This window comes from Nothoprocta perdicaria, unplaced genomic scaffold (genome assembly GCF_003342845.1).
Source record: "Nothoprocta perdicaria isolate Ctin4 unplaced genomic scaffold, notPer1 scaffold_182, whole genome shotgun sequence".
Classification (NCBI taxonomy): Eukaryota; Metazoa; Chordata; class Aves; order Tinamiformes; family Tinamidae; genus Nothoprocta; species Nothoprocta perdicaria.
In genome coordinates this window covers 238,766-257,888 of record NW_020455005.1, presented here as the reverse complement: position 1 = coordinate 257,888, position 19,123 = coordinate 238,766, and the positions used below count along the sequence as shown (strand labels likewise).

The window sequence follows — 19,123 nt, the reverse complement described above, 5'->3', positions numbered from 1 at the left end:
AAAAGGAAAAAAGTTTGTGCGTGGGATGAAGAGAGTTCAGACATGATAGAGATCCTAGGAAATATTTGACTTTCCTGATCTTTCAGGGAAATCACTGTGTCGAAAAGTCTTATTCCGTCAGTTCAGCATAAAACTCCTTGGTACCAAGGGCGAAGAAAATCCTTTCATATTCCAGAAATACAGCACTAGTCAGTACTGTGGGCACACACATTTATTTTCAAATGACCTGCAATTTTCCAAGATCCTGTTGAAGACAGTAGTGTCCTGGGCTGGTTCACCTTCCTTTACACCACTGCGGCACTTGTTCCACAGCCAGGAGAGCCCCTTGTGCTCCCTGTGTGGCCCAAAGAGACCTGAATTTAAACCAGAACCCKCTCATTGTCCCAAGTTGCTGCAGGAGCATCAGGAAGCCCGAAGCCACCTTTGTACCTCATGCTGACTTGATGTTGGTGCATGCAAAGATGCAAACCTTGTCCGACACTTTTGCTGCAGTTGGGGCTTGCACAGACTCTGCCGTGCRGGTTCTTGCCCTGTCTGATAGTGAGTTCAGGCGGCTGCCTTTCTCTGAGAGGTAGTTTCTGGGGTTGCTCTTGTCATACAGCTCCTAGGAGCTTGTTTCTGTGCGTGTCTCCTCGCCCTCGGTCAAATTTGGCTGAGACTTGCCAGTGGACTCAAAAGTTACAMGGGAATTACTGACATTCACATGCACATTTACCCAGAAAATAAGCATGCGGGCCTGCTTTCCACACGGTGCCAAGCCAAGAACTGGCCTTGCACATTCCCCGTTGCTGGGAGCCTTCCTGATGAAACATGGGGCTGAGAACCTGCCTTTAACCACGGGGCATTTGCCATGGTCATGGGGCGTCACGTCCCGCATGGCAGGGACACGTCCCGAAGGCCCCGGCTGCTGGATCGGGCTGGACGTGGTGTTCACACAACTCCTCATGGAGCAGGTTGGTACCAGGCACGTCAGCGTGGGGTCACCTCGTGGAAAAGGAATGAGGTGTTGGCTGCCGTGCGTTTGAGGCTGGTGGGCTCCCAATAGAAATGCTCCCCCAAAACACGGCAGGTCGAATCCCCCCTCTGTGCTCGCTGGTATTCTCTGTGCTCAGAGATGCTGCTGTCATCCCGTGCCACTGCTGGCAGCAGGGTGAGATCCAGCTGCTTCCCCCTCAGGGCCATTGAACCTGTGTGCTCATCTACCTGATGTGTCACCACTTAGTAGCTTTTGTAGCAATCCTGAGACCTGGATTCATTGTAAAGCTTGCATGRAATAAGAGCTGTGACTCTGAAAGGAAAGCAGTGTTGGTCAGTTTGATTTCCATCTTTACATCCCCCCTCGGGAGACCATGGGCTGGCTTTAGCCAAGGATACCAGGTGCTTAATTTTGCCATGCTCTTTGTAGACAAGGTAGACACTTAAAAAACTCAGCATACATTTTTAAATTATAATTGTGCTTAATATCATTTGCAGGGAAGGACACACTCCTGCTTTAGACCAGTTCTACTTTACAATGTTTGTTTTTAGAAATTAAGGACAAGACAGAGCCCTTCAGAAAGTGCAAAATAAGTAAGAACAAGGTATGGGGCAATAGCGATGAGTGGCTGCAGCTCAAGATTTAGAAGCCTGGTACTTGCCCATGGAGTGGTCCTGGATGAATTTTCAAAGCCTTGTCAGCAGGTTTGCATAGCAGCTGCAGCAGGCGGAGGGCTGGATGTAGCTGGAAGGAAACAACTAAGGACTTGTTTGAAAAGCAGGCAAAAGACAACATTTACGGGACATATAAGAAGTTTCCTTCATCATGCAGCCCCCAGGAGCTATGCTGTGTATGTCCCAGCTGGCCTGCTCGGAACAAATATCTCCAAAGACACCACGATAGGTGACTCTGAGCAAGCCACACAGTAGCCTCCCCAAATCACTGAACTAAAATACGAGAAACCACATACAAGAATATATAGAATACAAGAAACTACAACAAGAAACCACTCCTTTTCTCTTTGAACCAATCATTTGGGTCAGAAGGTGAGAATTTACCGTAAGTTAGTTTTGCAGTTATTGCAAGAAGAACTGAAGGGAGCTTCCCACAGCAAGGAAATAACCTTTACTGGAGGGGGAAAAATATAAGAAGTAAAAATCTAAGTGTTCAAAAAAAGAAATTAGAAAGGATTCCTGTTTTTCTTTTTCTGGCAAAAAATCCCAAAGAGCCTATAAAAAAGCTCCATCTCTTTCTCTTGGTGATAATATTTGTTTTATTGGAGAGTTAGATTATCTTCTCAAAAAATCCATGGATTTTTCAGTATCCTATTTCTTTGCAGAACATACAACGGTCATGATCAGACAAACATCTTGTTGGTCCTTAGAGGCTGAATACAGACGTGCAGTAAGTCTGTTCACAGCCCCTGAGATGAACAGAGAGATATCAGCTTTTGATATGGTTATTTAGTCAAAGAGATCAAACGGTTCTCCTTTGCATTAATCCTTTCCATGTTTCCAGTATGCAAAATAAATATTAAAAAACAAATCACATGGTTTGAGAGATACTGGTTCAGGACTGGAGCAGTGTAAGAAGGGAAATGACCAAGGTTTATAAAACCACAGGCAGCACGAAGAACGGGAGTGGGAAATGTGTTTAGTCCTTCTCATCATGAGCACAGTGGGCACGGGCTACTGCGCCAGAGATGACCCAGAATGGCAGCTCTTATTTGATTAACTCAACGTTGCTCTTACACAGGTGGGTCAACAACATGAGGTCTGACCCACGCAGGCCCTTCTCTGTACTGAGTGGCCTGGCCATCATCATCCCCATTCCCCAGACAGAGAAGCCAGCCCAAGGGTTGTCTCCCAAGGTCACAGCTGCCCCTGGAGCTCCAGGCACCAGGGCGGCAGCAGCTGGATGGAGGTAGGTCCAGGACACTGGACATTTCCAGCTTGGTTGTACCATCATCTCAGCCAGGATGTCGCTGTGCAGCGATGCTCCCACTGATATGTAGGGCAGAGCTACRGGCATGGGAGGCATTTGCCTCCCTCACACACGGGGGGCCAGAAAAGCTGTAATTCAAGCAACCAGAAAGACCACGGCTCCCATAGGAGAGCGTCTCCAGCAGCTGGATGGGGGAGCAAAAGCTTTGGGGGATTCTCTGAACGCCGTGGGGGCAGGAGGGCCCCCCAGGCTGCACTGACCTGTCCCCCATGTTTCCTGACCTCCTCCCGAGCCCTGGACAGCGTTTGCTTGTCCCATGGAGCTGCTGCACCTGCCCTGGGTGCTGCTGCTGCTGCTGCCCCGAGGTGAGATCGGCTCCTGAGAAATAACCATACCCGGCTGCACGGGGCCGGCACGCGCCCTCATCCCTCCTCCTTGCCCTTTGCATTTCTTTTTTTCAGTGACCTCTAAAGCATTTTCTCATTAAAGGAAGATCTATTTTTAAGCCACCAATGTCATTTAATTAGTCATTTTTCACAAAGGCACATCTGACTGGAATTTATGCTCTTTTCATTCCTATTTAACAGCGTATGCATTTTTTTCTATCAGTGAGTAAGAAGGGGTCTCATACATATAAGTAACAATATCTGTTTCTTTTTGCTCTTTGCTCATCTCCCACCTCAGGTTCTCAAAGTGAATAAAACAGACAGCATGTGCCTATAGAATTCACCTATATCTCCCTATATCACAGATCTTCTGACTCAGTGATGCACTCTGAAATCAAAAAGAAGAACTAATCAGGAAAAAAGTATATACATTTATACATCTATATTTTAAATATTTTTGTGTGTCACCTCTATACATGTTATCTTATGCTTATAGTCTCCTTAGAATGAGCTTCAGGTCTTAAAAATGACTGTTTCATGCTCTCATACAAATCAAGACAACACCAAGCTTAATTTCTGCCCTGGTTATATAAAGGATTATACTATTCCTCAGACCCCTCTGAGCTGGGTCAACAAACATTGGGGGAAAAAAAGTGCAGATCTTATACTGAGACGTTCATAAATACAACCTTCAGCAAATAAGACTATCTGCTTTTGCCTAGACAGATGCCTGCAAGATTTTGTACGTGATATAGAAGTATTAATTTAGACAACAGATATGTAAGTCACAACTGGCATCTTGCTTCAGAGAGGCCACGCTGCCACGTTCCTAGTTATGGAACAATTTTGCATATGAACTTTTCAATGCAGCAGTGGCAAAACCTGTGCAGCTTAGGCAATGAAGGGAGGARAGGGCTCATCCTGAGCTTTATTCCTTGGGTTAGGGCACATATGCATTTGCCAGACAGAGGGGTCTGCAGTGAGTAACCAGACTGTATGTGATACCTATACCAGAAGCAGAGTCCTGGAGTCCTGCATCCCAAAGCTGCATTCACGCTGCAGAGCAGATTGAAAGCAAAGAACTTGTGGTTTTACTTCTTCATTTATTGGGGCGTTGCTTACACAAGTGAATAGAGACTATCCCTCTGAAATAGAAGCAGAATAATTGCYGTTGTTTCCTGGTTAGCTGGGGTAGGACTTCATTAAGAAACCACAAAGGAAAACGACAGGAAAGTCGTCCTCAAGGGCCTGTGCTTGGTGGGCACGCGCTGCACGGCTGGGTGCAGAGGGCAGTGGCCCAATGTCATCGACAGGAAGAGGCACAGCAAACAAGGTCGCCTGTCAGCCAAGGAAAATTGTTCCAGAGGGAAAAGAAAAAACAAAAAAGCAACCTAATCTTGGTAAAAATATAGTCCCTGAACACTGGCAGGGTCAGGGTCAGATTGGGTTACGTGTTGTGTAAGTCCCCATTATACAAGCCAAGGCAGAGCCTTTCCCGGGACTACTCAACCTTCTTTCCCTCGCTTGGTTTTGCTCTTGCTCATTCGTTCACCTTTTCCTGGCCGTCCCTCCTCCCGGWGCTGCCTGGTTCACCAAACTCGGCAGCCCAAGTGCCGTGAGTTAGGAAACCACTCGCTCCTAAATAAAACAGGGGCCTGGAAGTTTACGAGTGAACCTAAATCAACCCAGCGGCTGCAATAGCGGTGTGCATGATTCACCGCGTGACTAACTTCAAGCCCATCGCTCGGGAGGCTCTTTTCCCTCCACCAGCGCACATGCTCCATTCAGTGAAAAAAATATATGTTTTTCCATGAGAAAGCATCCCATCACTGGCAAGCTGCTGTCTTTGCCATCGCTCGATGGCCCTTGCACTTGCAAGGCAGCACCCGCTCTTCAGGCACGTGCTCTGGAAACAACTTGGTGTTATGTTTTCAGCCCGAGCAATGTAAAATAAGGCTGCTCTTCCTTCAGGAGTGTGTTTCCTCCTGCAGAAATAGCTGCTTCGACTCCCTCGCCTCGTCCCTTTACTGGGACATTTCAGGTTCTCAGTCCCGAGCACCTGGAGGAAAAGCAGTGGGAGCGGGAAGAGYGAGAGATGCGATTTCTGGAGCCAGAAACCCACCCCACATTTGAAAACCAGCAGGTCGAGGGAGGTGATCGTCCCCCTATACACAGCCCTGGTGAGGCCACATCTGGAGACTGTGTCCAGGTCTGGGCTCCTCAGTACAGGAGGGATGTGGAACTACTGGAGAGAGTCCAGCACAGGGCTACCAGGATGATCAGGGGCCTGGAACATCTGCCCTGTGAGCAAAGGCTGAGGGAGCTGGGCCTATTCAGCCTGGAGAAGAGGAGGCTGAGGGGGGACCTGATCAGCGTGTATAAATACCTCAAGGGAGGCAGTGAGGAGGAGGGGGGCGGCCTCTTTTCAGGGGTGGCCAGCGACAGGACTAGAGGAAACGGCCACAAACTGAGGCACCAAAAGTTCCACAGGAACTTTAGGAAAATATCCTTAACAGTGAGGGTGCCAGAGCCCTGGCACAGGCTGCCCGGGGAGCTTGTGCAGTCTCCTTCTTTGGAGATCTTCCAAACCCGCTTGGATGCMGCCCTGTGCCCCGTGCTCTGAGTGTCCCTGTGTGTGCAGGGGGGTTGAACTAGATGACCTCTGAGGTCCCTTCCAACCTTAAGCATTCTGTGGTTCTATGATTCTCTATTCCAGGAGAGTGCAGACGTGCTGCTTCTGGTGTTTTTCTCTTTTCCATGCTGTTTTAGAGATTACCTTCAACCCAGCACACATCCTCAATGCTTTGAGGCTCCTGTCTGATGCCAACACCCCAAGAAAGCTGCTGACCTGTACATGTGTGGCTTAGTATGGTCCTTTAACGGGGGAAGAAAAAAATACAGCTTTGTACTGCAGACAGTGCCCTGGGAAAATTCAGGTTTTACAACTATATAAAACATACTGATGTCTTGTAAATACAACTTGCTTGTTAATGAGCCACACGGGAAGGGACTTACTAAAGCAATGCTTTCGTGACAGAAGAAAGGCTTAAAACCCCAAGCTAAACCCACCCGAGTTTGGAGACCTGCATCTAATGATCACTCCTGTATTAGGAGCACAGCAACAGAATTTTACCTGGAAACTGGAGGCCTTTGTTTGGCTCAGAGTGCAAATTCAGTAAGACCAAACAACTTTAATGCTGCTTCATGTTTCAGTGTAGAGGAGCTCGGGGTTTAATGGAAGAAGTAGACACTGATCCCGGCGCTCATCCCATACCTACCTCCGCGGTGCCGTTTCCAGCAGGCCCTYGTTCCCAGCAGGGAGATGCACACAAGCTGCAGACGAGATTCCTGCTCAAATCCCACTCAGGTTTTAAAAATGCACATTCAGCCACCGCATCCTTCTCTTCCATTTCTCACTGGATAKTTAATTGGGACCAAGAAATAAACCACACCAAACCAATTCACCCAGGACACCTTCAAGGTTGGTTAAGAAGCTCCTCATAGTTCATCCCCTTTTCACACTTTGTGATTTCTCAAATACAGCCTCGTTGTTCCACCACTGAGCGAGGTTAGGCCAACATGAGTCCTGCCTTCTCCGGCCAAGCCCCTTTGCTTCGCTTTGGAGGAGAAAGAGCTGTCCCTACCCCGAGGACAAGCCCTACACCAGGTAGACACATGGAATCACTCGTATTCATCTGCAAAGGCCAATCACCCCTACATTTACCCCTGCAGTGCTCCCTGGAAGGACAGGACAGCTGCTCCTCACAGCCCGCATCTGCCACCACACTGAAAATTGTGACCATTTCAAGTGCTACTTAAAAAGAAAGAAAAAAAAGAAAAGCCCAAGGCAATATTCTTGCCAGTGGCTGTTCCCTTCATCTTAATCTAGATCAACTTGACATAAGCCATTTACTTCACGGTTAACCCCGGAAAAATCCTGCGGGAAATATAAACTCCTGCATTAATCCTGCTCAGCGGTTTGGTCCCCCTTGGCTCTGGGTGGCGCTTGGATCCAGATTCAAACCCGCGCCTTCCCGGCGGGATCCTCAGGGATCCCCACGCGGGCTCTCGGTTACGGAGGAGGGAAGGAGACACCCCTGCAAGCGCCGGGCTCTGCAAGGAAACGTAAAGCAGGGCTGAAGTTGCTCTCTGCCTAATGCTGCGGCTTAAGCAGCTAATCTTGTTTCAGCTGAATGGCACGTTCATTACAGCACAGAAATCAGTAACGTGTGGGATTATGGAGGAGGAAAGACATATTAAACCAGTTTAGGGCATCATATTGATTTCTTTTTTTTTTTCCCAGTGTCCGATTGAGCTTGGCGTTTTTCAACAGTCAGTTCTAATAAACGCTTGTATAGTGCAGATTAAGCAGGCGGGAATGTTGCCCAGAAAGAGTATTATGAATAACTTAAGACACTGGTTTAATTGCAGCAATCCATGATACTAACTGTGCTGGCACCGGAGCGGAATTTTCCATATTAAAAGTCAAAGCTTCAGTAGAGCAACCAGCAAATGTCCCTCTTTTGTTAAATATTTGAAATAGTTTTCCAACGTTTTGTTGCCTCGGATGAGGGCAGGGGAAGCATTCATAGGTCATTTAACTCATTTACCATGCAGCTTCTCTAATGCTCTCACAGCATTAGAACAAGCTCACGGTACCTCTCCCGCTTCCTTTCGTTACATGTTTTTTATGCCTCGGATTAGGCTGCATTTCAGCTCCTGGCACAAAGCAACGCTACTCTTCCACTGTATAATTTCTTATACTAGTGGAAATGCACAAGATACACCCAGCCCACATGTCCTGCACAGCCACACTTACTGGAAAAAAACAGGCTAAAAATGCCTACACTCGTGTCAGAAGGAAAATCCATGGTAAAATACGATGGGAAATGGGCAGGTTACCCACACMCTCTGATTAGGAGTGCACTGACTTTGCTGATCACACAGCGCCTCATTCCACAGAAACTCTGCATTCAGGGCATGAAACCAAACGTATAAATTAGCAGAGACGCAAGTAGATTTGATGGCACTTGATTAACCGGACAGTGAGCACAAGCAGCAATACATTAGGGATCCGAAGCCATTTCGCAAATGCGGGAGGCACTTGAGAAAGATGGAAAAAGCAGCCATTACAAAAAAAAAAAAAAAAATCCCCCGGAACTTCAGTTCAGTTTGTAGAAGACTCCAGTGTTCAGTGRTTAAGTGGTGCCTCAGCTAGCTCAGAATAAGAGAGGAGCCTTGTCAAGAACCTCATCTCCTTCAAGGTACCCAAGCCTCCCCTTCCTGCTCAGCTGCAACCRGGGCCCCCTTGGTCACCCTCTCTCTTCTGCAGTCATTCCAGCCACCTCGGAACCACCTCTTCACACCAAACCCTTTGCCAGGGGTGTTTCCACCCTCGGTTGCTGTCTGAGCCTCTGCTCCAGCCATCAGCTAAATCCTGCCCTCATTCCCTTGGGTGTCAAACTCCCTGCTTTGACTGGACTCAAACTCCAGCCTTCTGATGTAGCTGCAGTTCCTCATTTGTTCTGTATCCTGCAGCAGCACTGCTTGGAAAATGCCTCTTCCCTCTCGTTTTCCTGCAAAGGGCATAAGGAATACAGCCAGAAACATAAACTCAGAACAGCACTATATGATATGCAGTATATAACATACATACTATATAATACTGGAAATGGAGCAATTAAATAACCACACTGCTCACTGTTTATTGACAATCTTTATTAGAGCTGATTTTCAGTGTTTAAAGGTTTCTTAACAGAAGTATAAATATGCATCGAAGTGCTACCCCAGAGTAAGAAATTTTATTTGCACAAAGAGATACAAACAAGTGGTATTTCAAACYGGTATTTTTTGTTTAGTACACACAATGTCAAAAAGGCAAGAGTAAACCAAGGTGAAAAGATTAGCAGCAAAAAGAATTTTAGTTCTCCTTCACACAGCCTGTGTGCTTCCACATTTCTCTGAGAAACAGAGYGCAAAGACATTAACTTAGATACGAAATAGCCTACAAAAATGTAACACTGTATAAAGAAAGTTAGTACTACAAAGTCTGGGAAAAAAAAAAAAAAAAGGAGATGCAAGATCAAAAACCAAGTGCAAACTTTACTGTTGCTTTAAAATAAAAAACAACAACAACAAAAATCACATGAGTATTTCCTTTTAGCTTAGCAGCCAGGGATGTAAGAAAAGCTGATTTTTTTTTTTAAATAATAAAGTGCTTAACCACCATATCCAGAAGTAATGACTTTCAGACCTACTTAACATGAATGTGCTCAAAAAGCCACTGCTTACAGTATAAAAGCTGTCATTCTGAAACGCTGCACATACAAATTGGCTTTATCTGCATGAATGAAAGATTGCTTTGAACAGCCCTCAATCATATGATGCCCCAAATCAACGTAATGCTATTAGGGGAGGCAGCTGAGTAAGTCCCCCGAAGTTAAAGTTTAAGAATAAGAGATGCAAAAATAACATTTTCATTTAAGGCAGCGTGCCTCTCTCAGCCACAAGACAACTTCACGTGCTAAGCAAGACAAATACCATTTTCTATTGCTGTCACAAACTACCCAGAACAAGCTGAGTGTTGACCCAGCAATTCCCACGAGAAACAGAGGGCAATAAGTACTCTTAGAGGCAAAACACAATAAAGTAATCATGTGGGTGAGACAAACTATCACACTCTTTTACTTAACACTAAACACACTTTAACGTGACTTTCAAACTCACGGTATGTCCAAATTTCAAAAACCCCAACAGAATCGGTGACTTGAAGAGCTTTAGGACTGTTTTGTTGGGTATTTATTCAGCCTTTGTGCACTGGAAAAGTTCAGCAGATTAAGTCCCACAGCAAGTCAAATACAAAAGACTATTTGGTAAGTTTGTGATAGAAGTTTGTGAGCACAGACTCTCAGAGAAACTCATTTTTTCAGCCAATATGGCCACTCACATTTAATCTCACAGTTACGAAACACATACAAATGTGAGCAAAGGCTCTGGTATTTGTTAAGTTTAAGTGCAACTATGAGCTGTTTCAATCCAGCACTCTCCCAGATCAGCACCACCAATACTGTTGGTATTGCTACGGCTGAACCGTGTCCACACAGCGCCAGGAGCACCGCTCATCCCTGCAGTTATTCTGCTAGTGCAAGGCTCAATCTACTCATCTACTACACAGGGTCAATTTTCAAACGTGTTTCTTGAAAGTCATCAACTCCCACCACAGTTCTTCAGGACAATTTTTATGTTAGACAAAGTCCTGATTCATTTGCTGCTAAAATATGACATCTTCTCTACAGTAATTCATGCTCATACCTCTGTGAGCCAGAAAAATTCTCTAGAGCAGGAAATTCAACATCTCCAGTGTCTCTGCTTTACCTCACTTCTGCTTTTCCAAAGCAAAAGAGAGGGGGAAAAAAAAGAATCATAGAAAATAGACTTTATAATTGAAAAGGGAAAGGAAACAACTCAATAGAGATACACAGTGAAGCATTCAGTTGCACAGGCAGACATCTAAAATAAGCCTCTGAAAATTTAACATTTGAAAAGCAGTGATTTTAGTGGTTTAAGCGTGCGAGTGCCTAAATATGCTGCCTGTTTCAGAGATAGCTGAATACTGTAGTCATCAATGATTACTATTCATGTCTAGCACTGGCAGTTTTGTTGCTTTTGTTGCTGGCGTTGGACATAATATATTACCACTTCCTCTGCATGCTTCATGCTTTTTAGAGACCATCACAATCAATTCAGCAGCATGGCTTTAGAGAGAGGTATTAGAAATAGCAACAACTTTTTTTTTTTTTTTTTTTTAAGTGGTCTCCCATACATCCAAGATCTGACAAGACTGACTGCTGCTTGGAATTAAACGTAACACTTCAAACAGGAACATCAAAAATAATTTCAAGCTTTTCCTTTCTGCAAGAATCACCTTGGAAAGACTAAGGATCTCAGTTCAGAAAGGTAGGCAGCGGCGCGACAGATTTTTGTGAAATAAATATGGAAAAGCAAAGAGGAAAAAAGCATGCAAGGGAAATGCAACTACTCTGCTGATGAGAAATACAAAAGCTTAAGAGACAGAAAAAAGCATCACCTTCAGCCTGAGCCTGAAAAAACACACACAATTTTCAAAACCAGAGTCCATACAGTGTCACACAGCCCTGCCTTGTCATGTTTGTTAATATCCCCGCTTAGAAGTCAGACAGCATTTTGTTTAACTTGTGTTGCTCTGTATCATTATACTAAACCATAATTAACTCCTCTTTTGTGCCGGCCTCATTCCAACACAATTGTACCCACTGTATACCAGCAGCAGTTCTCAGGTTTTGTTTTGCAGCTCAGCTGTATTTTTCTTGGATGTTCACGAGACTGGCATTTGACTGGATACGCTTGGCTGGAAAAGGAAAAATTATATGAAAATTAAACACAAAGAATTCCACAAAACTAGTCTCTCCACTCCCTCTATTGATGTAACACACACTTGCAAACAGCTTTCCGGTCACGTCCAGAAACTTCAATGAGCAGATATGGCTGCAACTCTTCGCTACCCTCCTTCAGGGGACAGCAGCAGCCTAATAGTCGCTATTAGCTCCGTCGTGCAGCTGCAGCAGATCTGGCCGGGCCCCCCTCTCCCACAAGAGCCAAGAGTGCCCAGCACCGCCCGCCTGCGGCAGCGCCTGCGAGCGCCATCACTTACGCAGAATCAGGATGCGCTTCTTCTGCTTGGAGTGAAGGAAGCTGCTCAGGTAAAAAACAACGGGCAAGAAGAGGATGAAGGATGAAACCGCAATCACTGGGACTGTGTCGCTGCAGGGCACGGAGCAGTTGAAAGTCCTGCTCCAAAGCTTCCGAGTGATGTTCATCTGTAAGGAAAACGCGGGGAGAAAGCGAGCAGTGAAAGCGAGCACATGCATTTCTTGGGAATAGCACAGTAAAAGCTCAGGCTTCAGGACATTCGAGCGTTCAAATATGAGTGCAAAAGACGTCGAAAAGATCCTTTGCTTTGGATGGATCTCCCTTCAAAAGCAAACAAACCCCAGAAACATAGGAACAGGCAAGGTGAATGGAGCAAAGGCTTCAGAGCAAAACTTTCATTCACTCCAAAGAAAGACTATACTCAGATATACTACAGACATTGTCACACGTCTGCGTTCTTGAGGACTTGCTGACAGCCTGGAGACTGGGTGCCAGTCTCACACTTCCAACAACTCTCCTTTTGCCAAACTGCTTAAAACGCCACACTCTAACAAAGCTTTTCCAAACACGTTGCAAATACTGAGGACCTCTGGGAAAAGTTGCTGTAATAAGGAATCAACCATTACTCCGACTAGAACAATAAAGTAAAACTTTACATTAAAAGCCAAAAGATCAAGGAATGTTTTGAAACTCCACTCCCTTTACAGTAAGGAGCCACTAGCTATTCCAACTGCTCGGGCGCTCAGGAGCTTTGGCCACACTCCTGCTGCACTCGCTGAGGACGGGGCCTCACAACCCAGCCTCGCTGGGCTGGCCTGGCACCAGGCTGCCAACGCCGCTGCCACCRGTCCCCGTCCAAACCGAGGGGGGAAAAAAGTGACCCCTAACAAGCCAACCACCAACCGCCCGGATTACTGCAGAGCTCCACAGCAAGGTCTCTCCCCGAGGCGTTGGTGGATACTCACTGCATCTTCCACGTCTATGCACAAGTGTGCTGAGTGTCCCGCCTCGCCGCCTTGCCGGTTCATCCGCTGCAGGTAGTTATAGCGCTCGTTCAGCATTCTGTAGGTGGCATTGCAGTTCTTGCACACCTCGGTGTAGTTGCTTGGCGGCAGGTCGAGAGCTTCTCCCTASGATTATAAAGTACCCTTCATACAGGGGTTTGAGGCGTTGATGTCTTGAAAACCAGAGCTAGGTTTGAACCACAATCTAGATTTCTAACATTCAAAATCAGGGAGGGGCCTAGACGGAGAATTGTCACATAAGAACAATTGTCACATAAGGACATTAAACCCGCCTGGATGTCGCCCTGTGCCCCGTGCTCTGGGTGTGCCTGCTTGAGCGGGAAGGTTGGACTAGATGATCTTTAGAGGTCCCTTCCAACCTTGAATATTCTGTGATTCTGTGAACAGGGGAAGAAAAGGGACCGACTAAGTCACAAGTGTGTTTCCCTGACATCATTTGCTATTAGCAAGTTATACTGATCTTAAAATGTTTCTTGAACTAGCAGCTTAAAACAAAATTTTGAAACTACCAGCTCCCAWGAAAGAAAAAGATTGCTAGCAATAAAATGATGTTCTGGAGTCACACATCACATTCTTTATTACCAATGTCAGGCTTTTATTTGCCTATAGCTAAAAAATATTAAAAAAAAAAAAAAAATTACTACTGAGCTATAAAGAGAGCAACAGACATCAACCCTCATCATCACAGAATGCAATGTGACACACTTGAAAACAGCACTACAGTCCCTAAAGACATTCCCATCCAGCCTGCCCAAATGGATGCTGGTTTAAGTTCTGTTAAGTTCTGCTTTGAACACCTGAAGTAATTAAGAGACCTGTCCCACAGTGCTTCTCAGCAATAAAGGTGCATTTCCTAGACGTCGTTAATTAATGAAAAGATAAATGACTATCATCTCAGAGCCTGTGCCATGCCCATCATTTCCCATTTTTACTGCTGAATGATCCCAGAGCTTTGCTAGTTTCTCATTGAGATGGACTAGGCACTGATTCTTTGCATGTTTAAAGCATTTTCTTGGAGGACAATTGCTACACTTACCTCATAAAATGAAATACGTTGCATCTGTAATAGGAACAAATTTTGGCTCCCACCCATCTTACTGGTTAAAAATGTTGCTATGTTGCTTTAGGGTAGCTGGTCTTTCTGAATTAGCACATACTGAGTGTTATTAAAAAACTGAACTGTTAAGTGAGAGGACAAGAATTCTATAAAGAAGTAGAAAAAAACAACACGCGGCAAGGATGTGACTTACTCTGTAATTATCAACTACTGTGAATTCAGATATTCTGATATGAAGTAGCAGCGCAATTACAAACAAAATGAAGTCAAGGTGAATATCAAGTAGAATTAGTTTTAGGCTTCCAATCTGTAAACACCTGCATTTTACAGATCATTGCTCTATCTGCCTAAAGTGCCAATGAGTTTGTGAATTTTATTTGCCTATTATGTATCCCCTGTGGTTCATTCAGCATAAATACGATTTTACTAGCAATTAGAGGATATAGTGCTTCTTTTAAATACACAGCATAAATACCTGCAGGTTTTGTTCAAAACATGTCAGAGATTTATTGAATAATTCCAGGAATTCTTCAGTAGAATCTGATAAGCCCTCACTGTTGTTCTTTAAGCAATCTGTTAAAGAGAAAGAAAAATATCAGGATATTCTGATTTCTAACATTTCCGCAGGCAACAAGCCCCAGACACTCCACTCTCACACAGAGAGCTCTCAGCTATAAAAGACAGGTCTAGTCAACACTGCGCTCTCCTTATCTGCCCGCCACTGATGTCTCAGACCTGCTGACCTAACTCTTGAGTGAGAACATATTTCAGAACTAATTGGCCTTGATTAAGTGAAAGATGAAGACTATCATCAAGGGCTTGCTGAAGAGGGGATCTGAATTATCTTTGGGCTTCAAGATAAAACAAGACATTACTTTTATTTTCCACCCCGCAAATCTGGCTTTGCCCAGCAACGTTAACAGCCATTATGTGAGAGGAGAAGCATCAGAAGCAGAGATGAAACACAGCACAGCCAGGAAACAGAGAGAGCACAAACACCAGAGCAGAAATCGGAGCATAGGTTACTCCTGCTGAAGAAAGAGGCCGAGCCCTTCACTGGTTTTGAAGGGACTCTGGGCTTCCCTCCCAGTCACAGACCCATTTAACCCACAGCCAGTCTCTCTTTTTGCCCCTCCATCCCACTTCAGGTGCTCTCACCAGCTGGACCCTTCAAAATCAGAACAGCTCAGAAATTTAGATGTTCATCAAGAGCCAAGGCAAGGAGGAAAGGAGAAGCCCYAAAGCTGAGGCCACTCCTTCAGTGGGATGCTAGCAATCAGGCCACAGGTGGAACAGGGCAGGAGAGCAGGAATCTCCTTAACTCCCTCTCCTCCCTCACAGAGCCCAAAGTCACAACTGGAAAGAGCCTTTTTTGGGYTATCAAGGGCTATCAAGCAAACCCAGCATGCTTAATGCTCAGTTCCCAGCGCTATCCTCACTGTTTTCTAGCACACATGTTAGCACAGACCTCTGTGTCCCCGCCAAATGAAGAGGAACCAAAACCACAGCTCTAACGGCCACAGTGGCACATCACCAACAGCATGGAGACAGGGAGACAATTGGGATAGATGCAGACACCTGCTTCCCATGAAATGAGATCAAAAGTGCAGGGAGATCCTATTCAGCATGCAAGCAGGCCAGAGCAACTGACTTTTGATTAGCAAAAGTTTCTTACTTAATAAAATAAATATTTTTTTAAAAAAAGGAAGGACAGGAGGGAGAAACAGAAGAAACTGCAATAAAGCTAAGTCTTCAGCATCTGCAGATCACAGAAAAACTAACGCAACTCTGTTTTGAAAGAGTAGCCTACAAGGAATAATTGTGTAACAGTTAATTTTGAGGAAAACAACCCCCCGTTGAGAAACACTTGCTTAAAAACATATGGCAAACACTCTGCAGTTCTGATGTGAGCAAATTTTAGCCAAGTTAAGCTTAGCCATAACAGGACACGAAAGGTACAGAACAGGTGACGTACTTGCACAGTTGGCTGCCTCCCAGGTCTCATTGAAGAACTCGGAAAGCATCACAACTACCTGGAGCCTGTCTGAGGTCAAGATGCTTTTGGCACAATTGTGGCTCTCCGAAGAATTCTGGAAGAAAAAGAATCTGACATTATAAACATGAAAATTCCCCATAGCTTAAAATAGCAAGCCCTGCTCACAATAGCATCTCATCATCAAATTTGAAGTTTCCACACTAGGCAGAGAAGAACCAATGCAACAATAAAAACCTTTTGCTCCTCCAAATTGCACTGTGAGCAACACAGCAGATTACACAAAGTCTGCTGCATGCAAGTCAGTCAAAAAAATGCATCTAAAAAACAAAACTCACAAAACTGCAGAGACAGAAGTCCCCCTTTGCCAGCTAGTTCAGAGTTACCTATTTCTGTACAGCTACCCCATGAACCATCTCAAATCACACGCCATCAGAGAGAAGCATAGGATTATCCTAATTGCAAAGGGATATTTGGAAGCTGAACCACAACAGGTAGCAGAACATGATGTCCACAACTGCTGTGTTGCTGTTTGGCACCTGCAGCAAACATCCTGCAGATGCACCAGGGGCACAACCCTCACAGCAGCAGCCCCAGCAGCACTCCCTACGTGGCTGTTCTCAGAGCAGCTGCTTTTCTCCGTGAGATCCAAGTGTCAAACAGATCCCACCTTGGGAAGCCACCTAATGAATCCCATGCTCAGAGCAGGAAGATGGATGCAATTCCTACAGTAACTCATTCTCTGGGTAAAACAAAACAAAAAGCCTAGTGAATAGAAAAGTAGTGATAGAATAAAAATTAAATCAACTATCTCTATTGGGATATTAGAATTGGGATATTAGAATATTTTCTCCCTCAAAGATTTGATTTCCCCCTGCCCTGCAAGTCACTGATCCAAAGCCATGATCTCCAGTCCTCTGGCTCCTGTCAATTGAYTTAAGTGCTCCTCAAAATTGTCAAAGCTGCCAAAAGCCTTCTTATCAGTCCTAAATGACATGGGACAAAAAGAAAAAAAATCTCTCTAATGAGAAACAGGCTGATTGTGGAAGTTTAGGAAAGATTCAATCTTCACCTTTCTTAAACAAGAATTTTCCCTGTGAGGCTCAACTGCAGAAAGCTGCCAAATTGCCACTCCTGTCAACTCCTGCATTCACTCTCCTTCGGTTCCACAACACATCAGCAGCTGCTTAATGCAGGAAACTCTCTGCTTGCTTCACTAAGGCCTTCAGCTGTGAAGCTTCCTCACCAGCTTCACGTGAGAGTGGGCACAAGCAGCTCCAACGCAGATCCAGCAGACCTAAGCACTCCCTGAGGACTCCTAGCACTCCCTAGCTTATTCCTTAGTAAGCCCAAGGAGGAGAAGGGGTTTACACCTCACAAGTGCCCAAAACCAACAGATCACAATATAACTGTAACTAGTTGATCAGTTAACCCGCGCACAGAAGGAAAGCCAAGCGTGTGCCAGAGCAGCCAGGTCTTCCAGGTGAAGTTACCAGGCCAGCCCCCACTGCCCAGGCAGCCAGGATGCAAGAGCAGCCCCTGTAATGGGCTCATATACATCAAAAGTACTGGGATATCTGGCAACCAGCTCCTAGACCAAACTGATCTGAACGTATCCAGTGACCTCGTGCTGCTCCCCGAAGTGCCCTGTGTCTCAGTGTAACTCCATACCATTCACTGGAGGTCACTGGAGACCTGGTAAGATGTCACCCAACAGATACACAATCAATGCTCAGTTTCTCACTCTTCCGGAACCAAATCAGAGGTATGGAACAACTTCTGTATCACAAGCAATGAACAGACTACAACTTTCTAAACTACAGAGAGTGACTGGTGGAGCATTTGCCCTGGAGAAGGCAAATCCCACATGGAAGTCCCCGAGCTCTCACAGCACTAACAGGCGAAAGCTGACAGGCAACACATGGAAACCACACAGCACGTGCTACTTCTTCATATGGCCAGCAACTAAGCTGTGAAACTGCAACCGGGCACTGACGTGCCAGGAGTTGACACGTGCCCAAAGAGCAGCGGAGCCTCACGTTGATGGCCAATTCAAACCCAAACAGCTCTCAAGCAGAGGCATAACCCGAGGGACACGCTGTTGTTACACATTCCCTCTTCTCTTGTATTCCCAGGGCACATGCTTCTAGACATCATCAGAGGAAAGACAAAGGGCTGCTAGGACTTTTGGTCTGATTCACGACATCCACCCTCACAGCACCTGAGGCTTTCACAAATGGGTAAGTTGCACAAGCTAAAAAAGTTTACTGTTAACCTTGTACAATGGAAATGATCTCCACGACCGAAACATGGAGAAAAAGAAGACTAAGAGGTTGGAAGAGGTAAACGGAACAACTGCAAGGGCAGGGTGAGGCTCTGTAGACCCCAGCAAAGGCTCAGCATTTCTCACTTGCAGCCACACGCTCTTACGGGACACGGAAACAGAGGACAGGGACACTCGGCAGAATCCCAGGGCCAGTTCCCACGAGGCGCAACACGTCCTGTCACGGGTACCACGAACGCGTCCAACAAGCAGCCGCGGCGCTGCGACCGGGCAGATCCGGCACAGCCCAGGCTTTCCCACCAACGCAGAGGAAGCTCTTGGCGGCCGTGGGCACCGCGGACAGGGCGGCTGTGCCCGCCACAGCGGCAGCAAGGCCGGTGCGTGCCCTGCTCCCCGCGGGCGCTGCCAGTGCTGCGCCCAGCTGCAGCAGACCTCCCGGCCCAGCTCCTGCGCTGGAGGTGCCGACCCCAGGCCCGTGCCCGGCGACGGCCCTGGGCTCCTGGAGGCTGCAGGACCAGCCGCAGGACCCTCCTGCACATCCGTGCACAGGGCCGGGAAGGAGCCCTGCAAGGGAGCTGTGAGCGCACAGAATGGGGGACAGGAGAGCGGCCCAGGGAGCAGCCACGGAGCGGCCACAGGGAGCGGGCCCACTGTGGACACCCGCCCCGTGCATTAAGGGCACGCATGGTCCCGGGGCAGCCCCCCAGGTCCCACACCGGTCCCGGGGCAGCCCCCCAGGTCCCACACTGGTCCCGGGGCAGCCCCCCGCC

The 19,123-nt window shown here is 46.3% G+C and overlaps 1 protein-coding gene across 1 annotated transcript in view; it reads right to left on the bottom strand.

Annotated features, from left to right (window-relative positions):
- Positions 1–9,194: 9,194 nt before the first annotated feature.
- The window catches only part of OSTM1 (osteopetrosis associated transmembrane protein 1), a 46,915-nt gene continuing 36,986 nt past the window's right edge, over positions 9,195–19,123 (bottom strand). The window contains exons 2-6 of the mRNA XM_026036640.1: positions 16,052–16,166; positions 14,552–14,649; positions 12,960–13,124; positions 11,996–12,161; positions 9,195–11,692 (exon numbers count right to left, since the gene is read on the bottom strand). Of these exons, the coding sequence (XP_025892425.1) occupies positions 11,637–11,692; positions 11,996–12,161; positions 12,960–13,124; positions 14,552–14,649; positions 16,052–16,166 (600 nt within the window). The 3' untranslated portion in view covers positions 9,195–11,636. The remainder of the gene's footprint in view (positions 11,693–11,995; positions 12,162–12,959; positions 13,125–14,551; positions 14,650–16,051; positions 16,167–19,123) is intronic.